This window comes from Misgurnus anguillicaudatus, chromosome 13, assembly GCF_027580225.2.
Source record: "Misgurnus anguillicaudatus chromosome 13, ASM2758022v2, whole genome shotgun sequence".
In the NCBI taxonomy this organism is placed as follows: domain Eukaryota; kingdom Metazoa; phylum Chordata; class Actinopteri; order Cypriniformes; family Cobitidae; genus Misgurnus; species Misgurnus anguillicaudatus.
In genome coordinates, this window is record NC_073349.2 from 2660520 (window position 1) to 2685026 (window position 24507).

Below are 24507 nucleotides of genomic sequence, written 5' to 3' on the forward strand. Positions count from 1 at the left end.
AGGCGTCAAACTACATCGCTCCACTACGTGTCACTGATATAAACGCGAGTTTTGTCTTAGCTTGCTTAAAGTTCAGAAAACTTTACAACTATTAGCATTATGTGTAAGAAGAACTCTTTATTTGTCAACCCCTTGCACGCGCCTCAAGAAACCTCTGCCCGTCAGAGACCGGCTGCATGAGCACAGAGGGAAGGAGAGAGAGAGTTTCGCTGGAGACCTGCGGTGGATTCACTGGCGCTTATTATAAAAATCACACAAATAACTCGTTCATTTGTTATGAGTGGATTATTTTACATATAGATCGCAGCTTTGAGCGTTTCTAGAGTTTTCAAAACAACTGCTTGCTTAACGTTACTATGTTCACTATGTTCGTTGTTTTAATGTCACGTGCATGCAGGTTTAAGTTATTAATTATTAAATAGATCCTCTGAGTTACGGATCGATCTTTAGAAATTAACATGAAAATTCATTCAGAATCGGTGAATCGATTTTTTCATCACAGCCCTAGTAGTAAATTCATACAGGGTTAAAGGTACATGTAAATGGGATTTGTTTTATAAAAAACATGGTTTTAAATAATAAGTACACAGTTCAATTTCATGTATGATCAAAGGGACAGAGCAATTTTCAGGACCAGACATTAAAAAAAAAAGGAAAAAAGAAAATTAAATAAATAAACCCTCTCATTATTTTAAGGACAGTCTATATTTATTAAATATATATCATTATAGGATTATTGGGTCAAATTAAATGAGGGGTCTGCAAAAGCAAGGGACAAGTATTCCACCTTTTTTGTAGAATGACCCACATCCCACAGATGTCAAGAAATCTGATTGTTTGTTAATCATATGATCTACATCGGTACTGTAAGTAACAGCAGGCATACCATATAATGAAGCAAATCATTCCATTGTTTTTGATTGTCTATGACCATTAAGAAGTGGCTCATGCCAAGAGTGCAGCATTTTCATCAAGTTTCCTTTGATCTATTAAAATATAAGAGTCCTTAAAAAAGACTGTAGTTTTCAGAAACTTTATTATCACACCAAAATTTCTACCATGTGTTTAATTTAAAACAGTTTACTGTATACAATATATCACCTAGCACTACTTTTTGTTTGGTATTTATTACAACCAAATTGCTCAAATTGAATTGGTATTTTCGGTAACGCTTTAGATTACAGCCCGGAAAGTAAATGCATTGTCCCAGAATCCACCCATCTCTGTGTTATTATGTTTCACGTAGTTAAAGAGTAAATACAACATATGCGAGCTGTAAATTAAAGTGGCACTTGTTACCCCCTTGTTTCACGTAGTTAAAGAGTAGATACAACATCTGCGGGCTGTAAATTAAAGTGGCACTTGTTACCCCTTTGTTCCCAAAATATTGTGGATTGTTCCCTTGGAATTGCACATATGTACTTTTTAGGTACAGTATAGTTGCAGAAATGTATGCTGTAGATTCCATGTACTTGCGCAGTGCTTTGATGCATGTATTGTTTGTGTTTTTCCTGGTTGTTGCCCCTTTGTTCCCCAGATATTGTAGATTGTTCCCTTATAATTAGACGTACGTACTTCATAAGTAAACTATGATTACAGAAACATACGCTGTAAATTCGCTGTACTTACCCAGTACTTTCCGGGCTGTAATCTAAAGCGTTACCGTATTTGGTATTTTCTTATTAGTCTGATACCTAATTTCTTTTACCTAATCTCGTCTTAGGCAACTTTTTATTGAACTACCTTAGAATCTCCAGTTTACAGTTTAGATTTTTCAGTCCATCAAAGGGCAGCTTCAGTCTATAAAGAACAAAGTACACAAATCACATTGCATCATCACAATCATTGCATTCCCAATAACACATCATCTCTTATTCGTGTAGAAACAGTACATAATAGCGTATCCCCCATATTTAGTAAAAGTGGTAGATTCTGATTTGCATACAGTATTTATTGTGTCAGTGCCTAAATATTTTGTGATGAAACATATCAAACCTTAGATTTCCCAGCTGATAGTGTGCACTGTTGACTCTGAAATCCTGTAGGTTATTATAACTCAGGTCCAGCTCTCTCAGGGGAGAGTTGAATGACTCTAGAGCTGCAGCCAAACTTTCACAGCATTCATCAGTGAGACTACAGCTTGCAAATCTACAGTGTAAAAGACAAAAGTTCAGATGCAAAACCCTCTAAGTACATCTGACATGTTTTATTGTAATTTAACATTTCAGGCTCTTATGTTTTGGTTCAACAATAATATATAAATAAATGCCTTATTTTTACAAATGTCACTTTAAGTGCACGGATAATCTCCACTTCTATAAAAAAGTTTTCAGTCACTTTGCCATTTAACAGATTCTGCAAACAAACTGGTATTTCAGAAACAAAACAATATCATAATCTGAACGTGGATTTGCAATTTTCCATACTCACAATGCTTTTCTGCAGTTAATCACAGCTGGTACAAGTCTTCTTATTCCCTCCTGTGTTGTGTTGTATTTCTTGAGGTCCAGCTCATCCAGCACTTCCTCAGACATTTGAATCATGTAGGCTATTGCTGAACAGTGAGCAGCAGAGAGTGTCTGTGATGGCAAAAACTCTTGAATCTGTCTGTGCAGAGACTGAACCTTCATTTCAAGCAGACAGAGGAGCAGATTGATGTATCTGTTGGATAACAGACAATTTTCATCATCGATTTTGTCTATAATGTAATTTGTGGTTTTCTTGATGCTCTTTGAACTCTCCTCTGTGTGTGGCAGTAAATCCTGTAAGAGTCTCTGATTGGATTCCAGTGAGATGCCCAGCAGGAATCGCAGGAAAAGATCCAGATGTCCATTTTCATACAGAAGGCTTTTATGAACTGTTGATGTTAGTAACTCAAACAAAGAGCTGTCCCCACTCTTACATTTTTTTTCAAGAAACAAGTGCAGTGATTTTGTGTTCTTGGTTAAATGGGAATAAAACACATAGAAAGCAGCCAGAAACTCCTGAAAGCTGAGATGTATGAAGCAGTAAATTTTCCTCTGATGAATCACAGATTCCTCCTTAAAGATCTCAGTACAGATCCCAGAATACACTGAGGCGTCAATTATGTCTATCCCACAATCTCTCAGGTCCTCCTCATAAAACATCACATTACCCTTCATCAGCTGTTTGAAAGCCAGTTTAGACAGTTTGACAATCATTTCTCTGTTAGACTGCAAGAGTTTCTGTGGATCTCTCTCATCATACTTCTCATTCTTTATATTCATCTGAATCAGCAGGAAGTGGATGTACATTTCAGTCAGAGTTTTGGGGATTTCTGTTCTGTGATCTTGTTTTAGGATGTTTTGAAGCACAGTAGATGAGATCCAGCAGAAGACTGGTATGTGACACATGATGTGGAGACTTCTTGTTTTTTTAATGTGTGAGATGATTCTGCTGGCTTGACGTTCATCACTGATTCTCTTCCTGAAATATTCCTCCTTCTGAGGATCATTGAATCCCTGGATTTCTGTCACACGGTTGATGTATTTAGATGGGATCTGATTAGCTGCTGCTGGTCTGGAGGTGATCCAGATGAGAGCAGATGGAAGCAGATCTCCTTTGATCAGGTTTGACATCAACACACCAACTGATGAAGCCTGATTCACATCAGAAACTATCTCACCGTCTGAAAACATCAGTGTTATTCTGCTTTCATCCAGACCATCAAAGATGAAAACAACTTTACACTCATCATAAACCTTTGAGTCTAGATCTTGAAGTTCAGGATGAAAGTCAAGCAGAAGTTTGTGAAGACTGTACTGATCATCTTGAATCAAGTTCAGCTCTCGAAATGGAAGCACAAACATGAAGTCTATATCTTGATTGGTTCTTCCTTCAGACCAATCCAGAATGAACTTCTGCACAGCAACTGTTTTTCCAATTCCAGCAATGCCTTTAGTAAGAACGCTCTTTATTTTTGTCTTTTTCTCTTTTCTCTTCACTGTTTTGTATTCTGATTCAGGTAAAGGTTTAAAGATGTCATTGCAGTAGATTCTTGTGTCTTGTAAGTGTTGTGTTCTGTGTGTTTTCTCCATCTGTAAAACCTCATGTTCTTCATTCACTCGTCCACTCTCTCCCTCTATGATGTACAGCTGTGTGTAAATTCTGTTCAGGAGGGTTTTGTTCTTCTGTAGTTTGATTCCCTCAAATAAGCTCTCATATTTGTTCTTTAAGATGGATTTGTGAGTATCTTTGAATCTCTGTTGCCTGAAGAAGGTCTCCATTAAAGCAGTGCATGTCAGATGGGATTTTACAGAGTTGCTGGAATAATCTTTCTCCTCTCTGTTCAGACAGCAACAAGTAAAGCGAACACAAAAAATACAGTTAAAGGACAATTTTATATTAAAGTAATTTAATAACATGAGATGCCCCAAATATAATTCAAATGTATTAGACTAGCCTACAGTACAATTAAGCGATTCAGAAAAGGAACATTATTTAAAAACTATTATATTCAGGGAAATACATTCAATTAATCGTAATCAACCTTACAGATCTGTAGTATCTGATCAGCTTTAATAATGATCCACTTGTTGTACTTGTCCAGTGAATGCCCTTATGACAATTAACCATGTTTTTTTGTGGTAAAAGTGTAACCATGTTTTTTGTGTGTATGGATTACTATTAGCCAAACCATTGTTTTACTACATTAACCATTTTTTTTAAATGTAGTAAAATGTCTCGGATTACGTAGTTAGCATCCCACACAAACACACTAGCTACCAAGTGCCGAAGCAAGTGCCTACAGGAATGCAGGGAGTATGGCATGGAGACGCAGCGTCTCGTTACCTTCTCAGGGAACCAGGGTTACCTACGTAACCGAGACGTTCCCTTTCGAGAAACTTGAGCTGCGTCGCCATAGCGACACTTTGGGGAACGAGATGCCCACGCTTCCATACTACCAAATGCCTGTAGCGTGTATAACTGAACACAGTCAAGGCAAAAGAACCGGGGACCCTAAAGAGGAGTCTAGGTCTAAATAATAAGATCTGACTTATGGCACACCAGCGGCCGATCAGGAGAATAAATACTGTGTACAGCTGTACAAGCAACACACAGCATAAACACAAAATCACTGTTTGACACAGCTCATGCAGGCTATGACAGGCAGATATACATACACATACAGGTGTAGAAAACGTAAAAATATTATTAGTTTTATTATTGTGTGTATATACATATAATTCCTCCATACTGTAAAAAGAGGAGGCTTCACGTGGAGACTGCACGTTTAGCCTTAAACAGTAGGCGGACATGAAGATGATTCATCTCTCCATAGATAGACAGCTGAAATATATGGCTCTCACGCAGGATGCCTTCCCAATCCGGCGAAAGAGAGAGAGAGAGAGAGAGAGAGCGGACGTTACGTGCAAGCGGAGACACCGCCGCCTGCACGGAATTATATCGCGACTCCCAAGAGTAGGGGGAGGCTGCAGACCTGGAGCTGGTAGATCTATGCCCCTGGCAGTTTTACGCCACTGACAGTTTTACGCCCCTGTTATTCCTTATGCGTCCAGTAGGGGGAGGCTGTATATTAGTATACGAGCCTAGTCATATATCCGTATGATAGTAACAGACCTTCTTGAAACGATACGAATTGACCCCTGGAATTTTAGAAAAGTTACATTGTGTTGTCTTCATAAAATGCTATAGGACATGTTTGTAGCTGTATGACGACCTATTGTGAATTGTACAGCAGATATTTAATTTAGGATCCATATGATTACACAGTACTTTTTTATGCTAATGGCCTAAATATGGTTAATATCTAAATGTAACTTAATATAAATTCACAACATCATATATCAGTCAGTCCTTGTATATAAAAACAATTTATAAATAAATATAAATAGTTATGTGTGACGTCATCATGCGCCGCTTCCGGGTCCAATCGATTTCAAATGCCACAGGAAAACAAGCTAATATACACTCGTATCATAATGCAAAACTATTTAAACCCATGATCCTTATTTTTATCTCCAATAATAAAAACCAAGAGGATCAGACCTGGACTATAGGCTATGGATTTTTTTACTGTCTGTGGTTCCGTAGTGTGCAGACTGCAGTGTACACTGTAAGTTTAGACAATTTTCGTTTAAATGTGTAATAGTAATAACTACAGTGCTCATAAACGGTTGTTTAAATAGGCTAGTATCCTAGTTGTATTTCCCTCTCCCACTGGATGCACGAGGAGGCACAGGGGCGCAAAACTGCCAGGGGCGTAAAACTGTCAGGGGCGTACATCTACCAGCTCCAGGTCTGCAGCCTCCCCATATAGACTCCCACCAGTACAACCCAAGCCCAAGCCTCCTAGAGAGCGAGAGTGCAGTCACCGCTCTGCCTCGACAGAAGCGGGACCGAATCCGTGAGGGCGCGAGCCTAATATATCCTTCTCGAAGCGCGAGGCTGGAGAGCAACACGTGCACAGGAATGCTTGCTCACAGTGCACACAGCCAGGTTTCTCAAAAGCCAACTGTGCGTGCTGCGCTCTAAGACACATATAAATGTGTATCCTTGTCTGTGATATCGCGCCGACAGGGAGATACACATACTTGAACTGATTCTTAAAACATACTTCAGATTTATGCAAACGTACACACAGTCACTTGCTGAGGCACTAAAAGCGAGTGTGTTTGTGTGGGATGCTTTCTTATACCCCTGGTCCGCATGGCATCCAGCCTATATCCAATCATCAAATTATTGATTATGTGTTACACGTGCTTCAGATCAGTCACGCAGAGGCGTTCCCCAAAGCATTGCTATGGCGACGCAGCTCAAGTTCCTCGAAAGGGAACCAAAACATTTGTTATTTTCGATGATGCATTTGTGCAAGAGATAAGTTTAGCAACAAAAACGAAACCAGAAGTAAGGTTCTGATTTTGGTTAGATGACAGTTGTAGATAATACAGTTTGACAAGAGTTTACAGATTGACAAAAGCACAATGTTTTGTTTTACTGCGACTGTAAACAAATATAAGCAAACACTTTGCAGTTTGAATGATGTCCCATATGAACAAAATGACGGAGTATTGTTTTTACGTTTCCACTGTTCAATCGTGCCCGCGCCTCTCTCACACACGCGCGCGCTCGCACAAACACTCACATCACTTCTCTCTCTAACAGTAGTTGCGCATTACGTTAATTTGCATGCGAGTTTTATTTATTTTTATTTCGTGTATATTATATTATAATGTCACGTGTCCTGCTACTACTGGCACTTACTGTTACTGATGTGAAGTTAACGTCTCGGGTTACGTATGTAACCCTTGTTCCCTGAGAAGGGAACGAGACGCTGCGTCGCCATAGAGACGTTTTGGGAACGCCTTCAGGTGTGAGTGCGTCTGAATTTGTATATCAAATCCAACCAATGGTGGGGCGTGACGTCACTGGCGGGGTGACGTAGGAGCCGGAAAGCATAAAAGGCGATGTACAACCACGCCCCCACTATCTGAAATATTGCCGAAGACGGCTTACAGGTACGCAGGAAGTATGGCAAAGGAGACGCAGCGTCTCGTTCCCTTCTCAGGGAACAAGGGTTACATACGTAACCCGAGACGTTCCCTTTCGAGGGAACTCGCGCTGCGTCGCCATAGAGACACTTTGGGAACGCTATACCCAATCCGCCAGACTACAAGTGCCTGTCTGTGTGTAAAAAGCACAACTAAGACCTGAGCACCAAAGATCCAGGAGTAGGAGTGAGATCCAACTCATAAAACTGTACAAAAGTGAGCGGTGAGGACCAGCCTGCCGCATCACAGACATCCTGGACAAAGGCACCTGCCCACAGGGCTTTAGATGCTGCCATACCTAGTTGAATGCGCTCTGACGGTTAAAGGAGAGGGCCGTCCAGAGGCTTCATAAGCAAAAGAGATAGCCTCGACTATCCATTTACTCAAAGCTTGCTTTGTGGCCGGGAAACCTTTCCGGGCCGAACCAAAGCACAAAAATAACTGCTCTGCTTTCCTGAACTCCGCTATTCTGAGCACATACATGTCCAGTGCTCATACTGGACAGAGTAAATTAAGCTTTCTTTGGCTCGCGTTCTTAAATGGTGGAGGGCAGAACGCCTGCAAGACTATGGAGCGTGGTATGTTGCTCAAAACCTTCGGAACGTAGCCCCATCTAGGGTATAGAAAAACCTTTACCATGCCTGGAGCGAACTCGAGACAGGTTGGTGAAACTGAGAGAGCCTCTAAATCTCCTACCCTCTTAAGGGAGGTAATAGCTAGGAGAAATATAGTTTCCAGAGTAAGAAACTTTCTGAAATTATATCAATGGCTCAAATGGTGCCCCTGATAAGTCCTCCAGGACCACAGACAGATCCCACGCAGGGATCCTAAAATGACTCGCAGGCCTCAGCCTCCGAGTGCCACACAGGAAACGCATGAATAGATGGTCTCTACTTAATGAGGGACTGACCACTAAGGTATGAAAGACAGATATAACTGCCACATAAGCCTTAATGGTCAAAGGAGGCAGCCCTGCTGCAAACTGCTCCTGTAAAAACTCCAGAACTGTACCAAGGGGCAGTTAACTGGGTCATATAAGTGCTCTTGGCACCACGTAATAAAAGTCTTTCTGCAAATGCGTATAATTTCCTGGTGGTGGGAGCTCTGGAAATAAAATAGTCTGCACAACCTCAGTTGAGAGACCCATTTCTATGAGTCTGTCCTCCTCAGAAGCCAGACCCAAAAACTCTAGGCAGGGGTAAAACACAGTGCCCCTTGCCTGAGACAACCGATCCCTCCAGATCGGCCCCTGAAATGGGGAGCCGTCCAGGAGGGAGACCAGGTTTGAAAACCACACTCGGGTCAGCCAACACGTGGCTAAGAGCAACAGCTGTGCCTGTGCTGCCGGACTCTCTCCAGAACTCCCGGGAGCTGAGCAATTGGGGAAAAACACACAGGAGGCCCTCAGACCCTTCCTGTGTCATGGCAACCAGTCCGAGTGGGACTGGGTGAAAGAGAGAAAACCAAAGAGTACAATGTGAATTCTCCTGAATTGCAAACAGGTCAGCTTTCGCTTGGCCGAACCTGAGCCAAATTTGCTCCCCCACATGTGGGTGGAGTCTTCATTCCCCAAGCTCAATGTCTGCCTCAGCAGAATGTCTGCTCCATGTGGACTTACATAGATTTTGACCTTATGGTCTTCCATAGCCACTTCCCGGCCTTAGAGGGATGCATCCGTCGTAAGCCTGATGTGACGACCCTGAGCCCCCAATATTCGCCTTCATGGGAAAGGAACCATGGTTTCTTCTATAATACTAAGGCACAAAGCATCTGCGTGTGACCTTGATCATGAGAAACGGGTTGCCCCTCAGGGAACCCCATGGTTAAAGGATGGATTCTTTACGAGCAGGAGACAACCGTGCCTGCAGTCGTTGAAATCCATACCACGCCCAGAAAAGAGGTCCTCTTTGCTGGAGAGGCATACTTTTCCTGGCGTTTAGTTGATGGGACATTTTTGGCCCTTTTGGCTTTCCATAACTGATCACAGCTAGAAAGGGATGCGTCTGTCATTAATGTTATGCGGCGACAGACCGCACCTAACTTGGGGCCTGTAAACAAATACCCAACATTTTTTCCATATTCTTAGGGCACGAAGACAAATGCGCGTAACCCTGAACATGTGAAAAAGCCAACACTGGCCTTTTTGAGAAAGGAATCATAGTTTCTGCCATAATACTAAGGCACAAAGCATTCGCGTGTGACCTTGATTATGCAAAACGGGTTGCCCCTCAGGAAACCCCATGGTTAAAGGATGGGTTCTATACGAGCAGGAGACAACCGTGCCTGCAGTCGTTGAAATCCATACTACGCCCAGAAAAAAAGGTCCTCTGTACTGGAGAAGCACAATTTTCCTGGCGTTTAGCTGATTGGACATTTTTGTCCTTTTGGCTTTCCATAGCCGATCCTCAGCTTAACAGAAATGCATCTGTCATTAATGTCATGCGACAACAGTCCGCACCTCACCCCGGGCCTTAGACAGAAACCCGGCATTTTTCCATATTCTTAGGGCACGAAGACATGCGCGCGTAACCCTGAACATGGTAAAACGGCCAACACTGGCCGAAAGAAACCATTGTTTCTTCCATAATACTAAGGCACAAAGCATCTGCGTGTGACCTTGATCATAAGAAACGGGTTGCCCCTCAAGGAACCCCATGGTTAAAGGATGGATTCTATACAAGCAGGGGACAACAGTGCCTGCTATCGTAGAAATCCATACTACACCCAGAAAAGAGGTCCTCTGTACTGGAGAAGCACACTTTTCCTGGCATTTTAGCTGATTGGATATTTTTGTCCTATTGGCATTCCATAGCTGATCCGCAGCTTAAGAGAGATGCATCTGTCATTAATGTCATGCAGCGACAAACCACACCTCACCTCGGGCTTTGAGACAGAAACCCGAAATCTTTACATATTCTAGAGTACGAAGACATGTGCGCGTAACCCTGAACATGCAAAAAGGGTTGCCTCTCGAGGAAAAACCCTGATTTTAAAACCATCACTTGGTGTGCGATTGACCTAGCTTCAACTCATTCACTTATGTGAAAAATGGACACGACACGAGCAGGAGACATCTGTGCCTGCATCATCGTTGAGTTCCATATTATCCCCAAAATGTGATCACCTGTGTTGGGACTAACATACTTTTCTTGGTGTTCAGTCTCAACGCTAGGTATCTAGATGTGCAAACATAACATCTCGATGCTGTGCTGCCATCTGTGCTGACTGTGCTAATATTAGCCAATCGTCAATATAAATAGTATGCAAATGCCCTAAAGATGCAATGGCGCCAGGGCAGCATTTACACATTTTGTAAATGTGTGAAGGGATAGAGCTAGGCCGAAGGGAAGGCTGATATTGGTATGCCATGCCCCCAAAGGCAAACCTGAGATTCTGTGAGCAGGAAAAATCCATTAACAAAAACCAGTCCTCGGATCTGATTTGAGATTAATGTGAGTGACTGTCAACGTCATGAACCATAATTTTGTGATGGTAATGTGTAGCCTTTGAATAAAAGGAATTCCAATTCCTGCTCTAAAATTAGGGATGTAGCCTAATTTTTACCAAGGGAACCTGATTTACTGTGCTCTGTACTACGAGAGGCAGAGTGTTCACAGTTAATACAGGAGGGCACTGAGAGGTGTGGGAACCCGTAAATGGCGGATAAAACCCACACTCACCCTGATAGGGCTTTATACCTATATTTGACAATGTTGGAGGCTTTAGGGATGAAGCCACTCATGGCAACATAAAAACATTCTCTAAATATAGCCTATTATGTTTAAAAGCTAACTGAAGTGCTTGTGTAAACATGGTCAGAGAATGGTATTTTCCCTGACTTGCATAATAATGGAGATCAGGAAAGAAAGGAAGCCTCTGGTGTTGAGATTGCACTCATTTTGTAAGAAACTCTCATCTAATTTGCTGGATGATATAGTTTCTTTCATTTTTTTTTTTTTTTTTTTTTTTTTTTTTTTTTGCTGGTTCATACATATTAAAACTAGCAGTTACGAGAAACAACCTTTTCATTTAATAAGACCGGTCGAGGCGGGCCTCGAACCGCAAGACACGCGAACATCGTCTGACACAGTCAAACATTAAAGCACGGGCTACCGATCGGGGCGGGAGAAACCGGCATGCGGGCTCCCGAATCCCTCCCGATAGCAAGGATAAGTGCACACCGCCTTCGCGGACATGGATCTTTGAACCGGTCGCTGAATAGAAGGGCTGTGTTTACAACATATATCTCCTCAAAGGTAAAACATTGCATAGGGCTCCCGTTCGGGTTGGAAGTGACCGCAATGCGTGCTTCCAAACCCTCCCGAGGCAGAGCTTTCACGGTCAAAGTACACTACACCACCTCAGTGGACGCAGGACTTAAGCCGCGAGAAACGCGATCATTGTCTTGACTCATCAAAACAACGACACACAGCCCGAGTGGTGTGTGGCTGAGTTTAAGCATTTTGGAAGGGCTCTGGCAGCTTAACGTGCGGACGCTCTTCCGGCCATAGCTATGCGTCCTCACTACCCTGTACTCGAATATATCAACCCCCTCGGGGGAAGATTACACAAGATCACGTCCCTCTCAATGAGGGGAAGTAACTGCAGTGCAGGCTTCCACACCCAGAGGAGGAACAACGGAGCATTTTGAAAGGTAAGTTATCATAATAAACACACATCACACCGCGCCCTCAAGAGCGGCGTGAGCGTGCTCAGCTCCTAAACTTTCTGATTTTTTTTTCCTCATTATCAGCCACACAGTTAAACTATTCAGTCACACAGTTTTTAAGCTATTCAGACACTCTTTGACACACACACACAGATAGCCGTCTGAGGCAATAGAGTAGTGATGGTCGTTTTCGAAGCACTGCTTCATGAGGCTTCGAAACATTTACGAATCTTTTGTTTCGAATCAGTGGTTCGGAGCGTGTTTCAAACTGGCCCAAGTCACGTGATTTTAGCAAACGAGGCTTCATTACGTCATAACTGTTTCGAAACGTTTCGAAAATCCGATGGTTCACCACTAGGGGGAGTTGATCACATGACCGGTGTCTAATATGTTTCGGTGAACTCGGGTCAGATTTATTATAAAAGTTCATAAAACATTTATCCTTCTGACTAATAACGCTGCCATTTTGTCTATTTATTGTTTATAGACAGATTTAATGACAAAATGTGCATAATTAAAAGGGTAGTTAGTTTTAATGATTTGTCTGCACTAAATACAACTAAACACATAATACACTTTAAATTATGTCATAATTAAGTTAAATATATTTTTTTACATATTTTAATCAAAATCTTGCTATTATTTTGTAAAAAAAAAAAATTGTAAAATGTTTGGCCATATCTGCTTTACACTATTTTGACCAGCCGGGGTAGCCACCGTGTGTGGTGTTTCGAACTGCTACGAAAAAATGAATCAATTTAAGAAGCACTTGGATCAATTGAGTCGAAGCTTCGAAAAGCTTTGTTTCTCCCATCACTACAATAGAGATAGTGGGGGCGTGGTTGTACGTCTCCTTTTATGCTTTCCGGCTCCTACGTCACCCCGCCAGTGACGTCACGCCCCACCATTGGTTGGATTTGATATACACATTCAGACGCACTCACACCTGAAGGCGTTCCCAAAGCGTCTCTATGGCGACGCAGCGCGAGTTCCCTCGAAAGGGAACTCTGTCTGTCCCTCATCATGAGCAGGCTGTGTGGATGCTCAGGCTCGTGAATTCAGGCTCGCGAATTCCAAGAATCCGTGGACCAATCACGGCTAATAGCTAGTAGGCCGACTCTTCTTCCTCGTTTTTTTTACACGTAGCATCATATAAGTGATCATATTAGTGCCCCTGCTGTTGGCTGTTTCAGATTGTGTTATTAGACTTTTTTTGGAGACGGCCCTCCGTTGAATGGCCGTTCTGGACTTTTCCAGAATGCACAGATTACCAATCCGTCCCTGCTTGCAGTGCCAAAGCACGAACCTGTGTACAATAGTACAACACTGCAATCTGGGAGGTTGTAACAGTCTCATAGACTGCAGTTTGTTTTTCACAATTCTTTTCCCAGAAAATAATGAAAGACATCACCAAAAAGGTCCATGTTTCATTAGTAGTTTAATAATAATACAATGAAGTGACTTTTGTGCACAAAGAAAACAAAACTAACAATTTTTTCAACAATTTCTTCTCCTCCTTGGTCCTTTAGTCCATGTTTACGAGCAGACTACGGTGCATGCTGCTGACATGAACTGTTGACGTAGTGCCAACGTTTTCTCCACTTTTTTATTTATCTCTTACTGCCAGCGTTTTTTAAAAAGTTGCCAGCGTCAGCATTTTTCATGATTATCAAAAAAGTTTAATGTCTTATATAATACAATATATCAAATAAAAGAACAGACACTTTAAAAAAAGGTTCATCCTACCAGAAGCGTTGAGCAGTGGTCTCAAGGAGTGGTTTACGGGAAGATTATTCTGAATAGTAAGGTACTTGCGATAGGTTAGGGTCCACTTCTGGAGTCAGCAATTCGATTTTTTGCCTAGTACATAATTTGCTTTATAATAAATTGATCGCAAGCTGCGATCCAAATGAGGCGTTTTAATAGTGGCATAATAGCAGGTGCATAAGAGGGTGTTTTGTTAATACAATGCAATACTGTTGTCACAGTAAACAATAATGTTATTTGTGGACCATTCTTTACCCTATAGAAAAGCTGCTGCTAAAACAGCACTGAGAAGGCTGAGAAATGCGTCGTGTCTAGAAGTTGTGGTGGCCAGGTGGATGCAAACCAACGGCCTTGATAAAATCCCCAAAGCCAATAGAGATGGTGCGTTGGTGCAGAGTTGGATATTGTTTGGGAGGGACACCAAAGGATTATAGAAGAAAGATAATCCTTTCCACTGTTATTCATAACTTTAGCTTCTCAAGCCTGGCTAACACCAGACCAGTGTCATAGAGAATGAGACCTGGTCTGGGAACCACATGCTCATTTTCTTGTATTTGAGGCGTGGTTTACGAATGCCCAGAGCTGTTTATTGGGCACTACAAATGTCTATCAAATGCGTCTGTACATAGCTCATAGGCAATTGTTTCAATTATACCAGATGGCGTATGTAAAGTGACATAAATTCAAGCATCAACAAATTTTATTGGGTACGTGTGCACAAAGCTGAAAGTTATGCAACTAAACCGGTAGCTGTATATTGATATTGAAAAGCAACACAACTTAACCACAGTAGGTAGACCAGTGTTTCCCAACCACTGTGCCGTGGCACACTAGTGTGTCGTGACAGCTTGTTTGGTGTGCTGTGGAAAAATTAAAAATCACAACTGCGTATGTCAATGTCATCAATTCCAGCCAGGATATAATCTTTGTGTTCATCAAAACAAGTGTACTTGCATTGAATGTGAGTTCTACATTTAATATAGTAAAATATTCCAGTTAAACAAGTCATTTAAGCATTGCAATAGAGGTTTGTGCATTTCTTTTAATGCTTTTTGGTATAGTGGTGTGCCGTATGATTTTTTACTTATTAAAACTGTGCCGTGACAGAAAAAAGGTTGCGGAACACTAAGGTAGACTACAGGCATAATGACAATATGATATTAATAAATACCACTTACCATTTATAAGTTAAATGGACTTCGTCAACGACGATGCCTACCAGGTTGGTCCTATAAAACTCTTTGGCTAACATTGCCATATCCAAACATCCTTTTTGGATATGAAATGTTTAACACCAAAAGTTGCTCTTTTTTTACAGTTTTTCTTGAAACTATGCCTCATATTCTCAAAACAGTAAACACAATATCATAACGCCTCACACAATTCTCCAAACATCCAATTTTTAGGTCAAAATGAAGCTCTACACTTAAAACCATTCACTCTTACTGAAAAACCAACATTTTCCCTCAGACATCACACACAAGCTTTCAAAAACACACACACTACAACAAAGAATTACACACTGGTGCAATAAATTCAAAACAATATATATCCAAAACTGGTAAGTTGCTTGTGATTCTCCTGCTCAAAAACCTTTTCACACAGCACAACTGTAAAACATTTTTAAAAAAATATTCCTCCTCAACATCCCGTCTTTGTTCTGGATCAGGCCAGATAATCTCATCCACATCACAGACTATATTGGTCCCAGCCAAACAGCGAGGGTAAAATCCTCTTGCACGATCCACCCCTGGCATTCATCTACTGATATGTCTATCTATATGGAAGGCAATTTTATGCATTTCTTTATTTCAGTAGCATAGTCCAACAGTGTATGCACACTAAAGTTACTGTACAGAGCAGTCTTACTGTAAGTACACCTATCTGTTTCCCTCCCCGAAGGCTCTGAAGATGGGAACAGTGAAGCGACTCAAATTAGGCTTTACTCATTGCTCAGCCTCCCTCATAGTCATACCATGGACAAGGACATGGTCAGCCAGAGTGGCTCGAATTTCATCTGAGACTGCTTGTCACCTTTCCCTTCGTCTTCCTCTTTCACCACGTCCTCCTCCTCTTCCTCCTCCTTCACCATGTCCTCTTCCTCCTCTTTCCCCACGTCCTCCTCCTCTTCCTACTCCTCAACCATGTCCTCCTCCTTCACCATGTCCTCCTCCTTTCTCTCCTCTTCTGCCTCCTCCTCTGCCTCCTCTTCTCCCTCCTCCTCCTCCTCGACCTATTCCTTAATTTCTCTGTGGATCCATTGTTCCAAAGCTCAGTGAACTGATTCTGGCCCTTTAATCTATCTATCCGATTGATATGTGTTCAATTTTGACTCTTAGTGTTTCCACCTTGATAATTGTAAGCTAATTGAGCCTAAGCTGTGCTAACTTAAGTGAACAGTATTGAATGCTAGTGCTTTTCATATGACTACATGGTGTAAGCACTGAGAAATATAGTGATTTGTGTGTAGAGTTTTGAAGTAACAGTTAAGGGCGATTTATAGTCGTGCGTAGGCTCTGCGTAGCCTGACGCGCACCTCACAAAAAATTTAACAGCGCGTCAGATCTACGCGGACCGCAAGCGCTGTGATTGGTCCACCAGAACCCCTCCCATCAGGTAAGAAAACTGCGTCATAGGTATTTTCGTTTGTGACGGTGAAAACAAAGAAGAGCCAAGTTGAGGAGTGATTTAACTCAAATTGCATCAAAAGTCGCTGTTTATTTACTTCCATCATTGCTGGTCTTGTCAAATCATACACAACAAGATGCTGTTTCTTCTTCGTTTGTGGGTTAACTTGCTAAGCTTCTTCTTCTTTCACGTTTGTGCTGCTACTGTGGTTACACGCGTGGATACTGCCTACCGGCGGTCACGCGTGTGTTTGCACGTCGACGCAAAAGAATAAATGAAAACCGACGCGGAACCTACGCCGTCGCTGCAGGACCTACGCACGACTATAACGAGCCTTTTAACCAAATCTGACTCATGTGTTAAAGCAGGGAAGTAGGGTTTATAGTTCAGCAAAATGATTGTGCTTCTTGAAAAAATAAGTTATGGTTTTGAAATTTTAGTTCAAAAGCCTGGTTATAGTGTTTTAGCAATCGAGAAAAACTGTAAATAAACTTGCGTTCAAAACTACTTAAAAGACTATCTAAGGCGGCATCAAAAAATAACTTTCCGTCTGCTCACACGTTGGATATACCAAACTGCTTTGGTGTGTCGCATAGACCATAGTCATCATCGTCTTGCTGCCTCCTCCCCGTTCTGTGATTGGTTCCCTATTTGGGGCCATGGTCCATGGTTTCCATGCTAGACTTGCTGTGTGAATAAATTTGTGCACACGGCAGCATGGGGAAACCCAGGCTATCTCAAGGCATGAATTGATTGGAGATATTTGGTCTTCTAATGCAGCAACAGGGATGCAAGGTGTGAGATGAAAGGGTGACCTTACAAGGTTAAAGCGCAAATTAAGGTGGCCAAGCAGAGATAGATGTTCGAGCTTAGAGCAATTTGGGCTGTCTAATAATGTAGAATAATTATTCTGTCAATTTTCTCTTTGGGTAAAGAAGCCTGGAATTTAACGGTGTCCAGATTGATGCCTAGGAATTCAATGGCTATTTGTTTCCTGGGCGATTGGAAAACCTAGTTTGGAAAAAACTTTTTAGACTGTAATGTGAAGATGATGTTAATGATTAATAAGAAATTGTTGAGCAGGTGAATATGGTTGGGAATTGCGTAGTTGTAGAAAAGAGCATGTCAAAAATGTCAAGGGGGGCAAACTTTGGAACTCTCTACCCACTGGGCTAAAATTAGAAACCAATAGTAAAGCTTTTAACAAAGGTCTCGAACAATGGTTAAAGTCTAAACAACAGTGCTCACATGAATAGTCCTTTACTGGTTGATTATTTGCTCATATTACCTTTGCTCTGTATCTTATTTTGTTCCTTATCTGAAATGGGTTATATTCTTTTCATTTGTTAGATTTTTCCCTGTGATTTGCTATTGTTTCTTCCATCTTGGTCTTCTTTTTTCGATATTTTAATTTAAATGTAAAAAGTCGCCTATGGACAAGTGTTGCGAATTAGCACTCAACAATACATCTGGTTTGTACAATGTAATTGCTATTTCCATATCAAATAAAATGTCATTCATTCAAATCATATTTTGTAAGGGGATGACAGGTATGACTGAAGTCTTCTGGGGAAACAGCTTGAAGTATGTGATAGATAGAAAGATTATGGAAATAGGGGGTGGTGCCAATGTCCTGAGCTTCTGAGAGGTTAGAGGCATGGCAAAGGTGTGGCTGCATGTGCAATGCTGCTGAAATGGCCGTGAACAAGGTGTATGAATTAGGACAAGCTGGAGAAATATAGATGAGGTAGGCACCGTTTGCTGAGGCAGCCTCACGCTGGGCACTTTGCAGAAAAACCACAGACTGCTTCACTAATGCTATAGCTAAGTTTTGTTAGCTTGTTTTTAAACCATGGCTGCGTCCAAAAATGAAAGTTCTTACTTAACGAACATTAAAAGACTACGTACATTGCGTTAAGTATAGACATCATTCGCCATGTTGAAATTATCATATGATGTAGTAGGCTTGTTCGAGTTCATGCGGCACCACAAGAACCGACAGGAGGACGACATAACAATACCGCGAGAGCGACCAGAAATCAGATTTCTCAGTATGATTTCTCTAATCACTCTCGCGGTTCCTTGAAGTCATCTTCCTTTTGGTTTTTGCAGCGCTGCACGAACTCGTAGAAACCTAATAACAGGCATAAAGATTTATGTGCTTGTATGAGGGACAGGTTAACTAACACCTGATTGCATCAGTAACTTGACAACTGTATTTTGTATGAGAGGTCGGGCAGCTGCTTAAAGATCTTGCCTTTGGAGAAGACTTCTGGTTTTATACTCTTATTAAGATATCTCCAAGATATCATACTCCAGAATTACACTGCTAGCCAACCCAACAGTTATGCACAATAATAATGAAAAATGCTGATGTGTCACGTGATCGGATCGGGACATCCCTAACTAATACTTCATTTTATTACACTGATTTAGTGGACAAAAATGAGTAAAACAACCAAACTGTAATGTAATATGTATTGTTGGCCTAAGATCACTTTCTTTACTTCTCTAAGATTTAAAAAAAAGAGCAATTTGAAATTGAATGAAAATTACTCAAAATTGTTTAAGCATTGTTTATACTCACATGGGGTCAGAGGTCATCGCTCCATTATTAAGATTAGGAGGCTGAAAAATGGAATCTTTACTCTTCATAGACACACAGCTGAGCTCGGAACATTGTGTTTTGTGGTACTGTACATCTTCCTTTTTCTCCTCATAGAGGCTCATTTTTAAGACTGTAAGTGAGAAAAACAAAACATTAATTACAAACTAAACCATGTACTGTATACCATGTACTGTATATAACTATATAATACTAAAGCAGCAATACAACAATAATCAATCATTAAAAATTAAAGAAATGATAGTAATAATAAAAGTACAGTGAGGTATCAAGTTAAATCTGCATGTAGTGTAACAGATTTAAATGGCACTGTTTAAATGGTTATAAGATGTTCTATTGGTCTTTAGCTTTTCTGCATCTCTGTTACTTAAACCAAAGCAAAGAAAGCTAAGATTTAACTTGACACACCTGTAAAAGTTTTTTTTAAGTGATTACTGTATATGAAGGTCTCGCTAAACGGTTGCTAGGGTACCTCTTATTGGTGTCTAGGGAGTAAATTGGTATCCACCAGTGATTATACTCCAATCCACAAGTGAAACAGTCCTACCCCTGTGTCTCTATGTTCTGATGCAGAGATTTAAGGCTTTGTTTAGTCCCTTGCTAATCAGAGTTTAGTGTTAAGTTAATTTCTTGTGAACATTTTGTGAACGTGACATGACGCTTTTGACATGACGAGCAACACACGACACTCCAAACACATATTTTCAATTCGCGCCCTTCGGAAGAGAAGTCTCCGTCTGCCTTATAAGACTAGTCTTCCATATTTAGTTCACTCCAAAATGAGGCATTGTTGTCACTAAACCTTTGCTGCTCGACATAAGGATCATTATAAAATTTATATTATTAATCAATGTTTAGAATTTAAAAGTGGGTATACCTCATGCCATCTAATAAAGAAATGGGTATTCTCCGTATACCTGCTTAGACCCTGCATTACACCACTGGTCTATGTCAAAAGGTGCTGGACGAGTTATGCGCTGAAATTTTGTTCAAACATAAGATATATACACAAGAGATATCCCGCACACTAATAACTTGCAAAATATTAAATTAATTTATTACGACGTTTCGATCGTAAGATCTTCTTCAGGCATATGAACATGATAATGGTATCACACAGTATTTTAAAAATTCATAGACCAATCACATCAGACAATAGTCACCGACTAATCACAGTATCGGACCTTCAATGACCAATTAAATTTGTCTACAATTTTCATTATTTAATTCAATTTATTTTCAAAAAACATTGGCATCTTTTGTCATCTGATCCTGAGCTTAGTTCAATTTTCCTTAACCCTCCACTGATAGTATATAAACGAGCAAAAAACTTAAAAGATCATCTAGTACATGCCCGTTTTCAGAGTTGCACACATAGTCTTTCACAGAGAACTATTAGTCCATTACAAAATGGAAATTACCGGTGTGGTAATTGTGCTTCTACACATGTGGTGTATTTAATTTGTTGTCCGTGTGGTTTAGGCTATGTTGGTAAAACTACGCGCCAATTGAAAAAAAGAATTAGTGAACACAAGAGCTCTATTCGAAGAAAAGACATTAACTATCGGGTTGCGGCACACTTTATGGCCATGAGTCATGATGTCTCTTCTCTAAGTTTTTGTGGGATTGAAAAAGTGACTATGCCACCGAGAGGCGGAGACATTGACATGCTCCTACAGAGACGTGAATTATTTTGGATTTTCACTCTACAAACATTATCGCCTCTTGGTTTAAATGATGAAGCCCTTTTCAATGTGATGTTATAATCTTGAGGAAAAAATTGTGTTTTTAAAATTGTTGATGGAGTTTTGCATTATGCTTATTTATTCTAATTCTTCATGCAGTATGTACGGTTTATGATGTTTTTCTCTTGTCATTATAGACTGGTTCTGATTTGTATGATATTGAGGTTGTTGATGTGATGGAAAAAAATTGTAGACAAATTTGATTGGTCATTGAAGGTCCGATACTGTGATTAGTCGGTGACTATTGTCTGATGTGATTGGTCTATGAATTTTTTAAATACTTTGTGATACCATTATCATGTTCATATGCCTGAAGAAGATCTTAGGATCGAAACGTCGCAATAAATTAATTTAATATTTTGCAAGTTATTAGTGTGCGGGATATCCCTTGTGTATATATGTTTGGTGGACTATTATTGTCTCTTTATCCAACGCACCTAACCGGAACATACAGGTGTGCGACATTGGTCGTTCATCGTTCAGACATAAGAAAAATTGTAACCGAGAGGAATAACAATAGTGATGCTTTGCATAAATGCAAACACCCCTAATAATACAAACTCTTGACCACAATAATAATACAAACTCTTGACCACACTAATAATACAAACTCTTTTATTCTTAAAGTATAAACTTGAAGACATTACATACCTTTTCATGTCAATTTTTCACCTTTAATGTCTGCGTTGTGTTTCCATAAAATGTTCTGCTTTCTACAGGTTGAACAGGATTTTGATTTCCGTCTGTGAGTGGGTAAATAAGTTACCCAACCTGCTGTTCCTAAGAGAGAGAGAGAGAGAGAGAGAGAGAGAGAGAGAGAGAGAGAGAGAGAGAAAACCGGTTTCAGGAAAACTGGAGTGCAGGGTTAATACACCCCTTATCCACCTTCTTTTTGACATAAATGTGGGTGCTGCCATCTTAGAGCTCTTTTGTTAAGACTTAAGGTGAGCCACTAAAGCTAACCGTATATTGTGAGTGTCACGGGTGTGGTGTTTTGTGGGTTGTTAATGTTTATTATGAAATCCAGGAAGACGCACAAACGCAATAAATCTCTAAAAAACACCCGAGCTGAATGTACAGTATATGTGGCACACGTGCACCCATGATCTGTATCCACACATCTATTCAGTAAAACCTATCATAGAAACAGCCAATACACAATAAATATAATGATTCTTTAAAAACATCAAATATATGCTGATAAAAATATGCTGATTTAGCTGGTTTATTTAATCCTATTAAATATTACTACAATTTCTTTTTTCAAAACAGAATATAGGCCTACACGACATAAAGTGCTTATATATTAAGGTTTATTATAATTCTTAATGTTTTGCACATATTTTTGTTAGGTTTTAAATAAAAAGTTCCCAGAGCTGTGTCCGAAATCGCTCCCTATCCACTATGTACTGTAGTTCACTATATTGGGTGTCAGCCATTTTGTAGTGGTGTCCAAAACCTCAGTAACCAACTTCATTCCCTACATTCGTTCACTACTTTTTAACCACAATGCACTCTGATTTTGAGGATACATTCGATACACTAGGTGTGTTCGAGATCATCCGGCGCTGCGCAGACCGATCGGCGTGGTTTGCCGCTTGCAGTCGAGGGAGGAACTGAAGACGGAGCCGTCAAGCCGGACACCTGCTGCTTGCCGTAGTGACGTGTGCGCCGTGTTTCCTTGTTGTTAATCGCGAATGAAGTGAATTAGATGCTGTATTTGATAAAAACAAACCTTTTAGTAAAAAGTTGCAACCAGAACCATTTTATATCGAATATTTTAATTGCTGCTTATACTGTATACCCGAAAATAACGGGAAACAAGCATATATTATTAAAATACCAATAGAGTTTGTTATTTTCATTTTTATTTTATTACACGACACAATATAACATATTTAAGGATATTAAAGTGTTTTTTCCTGTTTTAAAACATGAATTTATAATGTTTATTAGTGAAACTAAAGGTTGGATTAAACTTGAAACGCACGTGATCGTTGTCATCAATGAGGCGACCAATCAAGTAAAGCTGTTACGTCATCACAACTCCGGGCAGCCGCTCTGGAGAAGCTGCATCGGCTGAGCTAGCCGGCTACTCTCGAAACGCTCTCGCGGTACTTAAAAACCATATGACACAGTCACGTGCATGCAGCGCCAGCTGAAGTCGGACAAAAGTACTAACCAAAATGCACTGCTTCAAGTCAGCCGCCGATCGGTCTGCGCAGCGCCGCATGAAGTCGAACACACCTAATTACTCACTCATATTTCCCATGATACAACGGGAGACGCATAAGTGCAATCAGCTAAAGGATACTGATAGTAAACACCCAAAAAAATGTATACACTTTTGTTAGTTCTTGTTGTCAGTTATTTTCTACCTTTAAAAAATAAACTAATTCAAAATAATTGAAAAAAAATATATTTTATTTAAACTATAATACACATCAAACAATAAAAAAACGTAAATAAATATGACAGCAGTTGTTTAGTTCTCTTTATTTTCAACTAATACATTAAACATGACAAATGATGTGACAAACAGTAAGAAAGTAAACTTTATCGTTTCACAGTACAATCAATAAAGTCACACAAGTGTAAGGGTTTATGACAAATATCTGCGACCGCTTTCTAACGCATCGTATTTATGTCAGTGTTCAAAATCGCTCACTCAATTTTGTTCATTTCTTCCCCACATAGTGGACTCAATTGTCATTCCCTAGGGAATAGTGAATGAGTGAACGAAGGAGCGGTTTCAGACACAGTCATGTCTCCCTCTAGTGCATATGAAGTGATTTAATATAATATAATACATTCATGCATAAAACAAACAAAAATATAAGTAAATAAATGTAATGAATGTTTATTCTGGTTTGTACTTGAATGAGAAAGATACTGCTGCTGATGTTAGAATAAAGCACCACATTCACAGGAAAAGGCTGATGAGAGGCCATAGAAATTCAAACATTATTAAAACTGCAAGCAGTGATGGAAGGGCCCTCGCACACCTGACACCGCCACGCCGTGGCATAAGAATTAAAGGGAACAGTAGTAAATAGGCATTTAAGCATGTAAACATAGGTGAACCATTTAAAAGTGTAGTATAATGTGCCACATTTCCTGTTGCTAATTACAAATGACAGCGAGGTAGCATCGTGTAAGATAGCATGAGAGAGAGAGAGAGAGAGAGAGAGAGTGAGCGAGTGTGTGTGAGTATGAGTGACTACATGTAAATATTGGCACGTAGATGTGTCAGGACTCTTATCAATCATGTGAAGTTTGGGACAAATCCGACATTGCATTATCATTGTAAACATGTTACTTCCTGTTACCAGCTGGTGGCGCTATAACCATAACTGACTATTGGCATCATAAGTGACTATCAGTGATGGGAGTAACGCGTTACAAAGTAACTGTAACTGTAACTCCACTACTTTTAGCAGTAACAAGCATGTAACGAAGTATTTTTTTTTATCAAGTAACGCAATTACAATTACTGAAATTTAAATGAGTTCGTTACTCGCGTTACTCTATTTTGTAAAA

At 40.3% G+C, this 24507-nt stretch overlaps 1 protein-coding gene across 1 annotated transcript in view; it reads right to left on the bottom strand.

Annotated features, from left to right (window-relative positions):
• Positions 1–21996, bottom strand: part of LOC129431381 (NACHT, LRR and PYD domains-containing protein 3-like) — a 40412-nt gene extending 18416 nt beyond the window's left edge. The window contains exons 1-5 of the mRNA XM_073874827.1: positions 21619–21996; positions 19184–19334; positions 2431–4305; positions 1996–2148; positions 1744–1800 (exon numbers count right to left, since the gene is read on the bottom strand). Of these exons, the coding sequence (XP_073730928.1) occupies positions 1744–1800; positions 1996–2148; positions 2431–4305; positions 19184–19326 (2228 nt within the window). The 5' untranslated portion in view covers positions 19327–19334; positions 21619–21996. The remainder of the gene's footprint in view (positions 1–1743; positions 1801–1995; positions 2149–2430; positions 4306–19183; positions 19335–21618) is intronic.
• Between the last annotated feature and the right edge of the window lie 2511 nt (positions 21997–24507).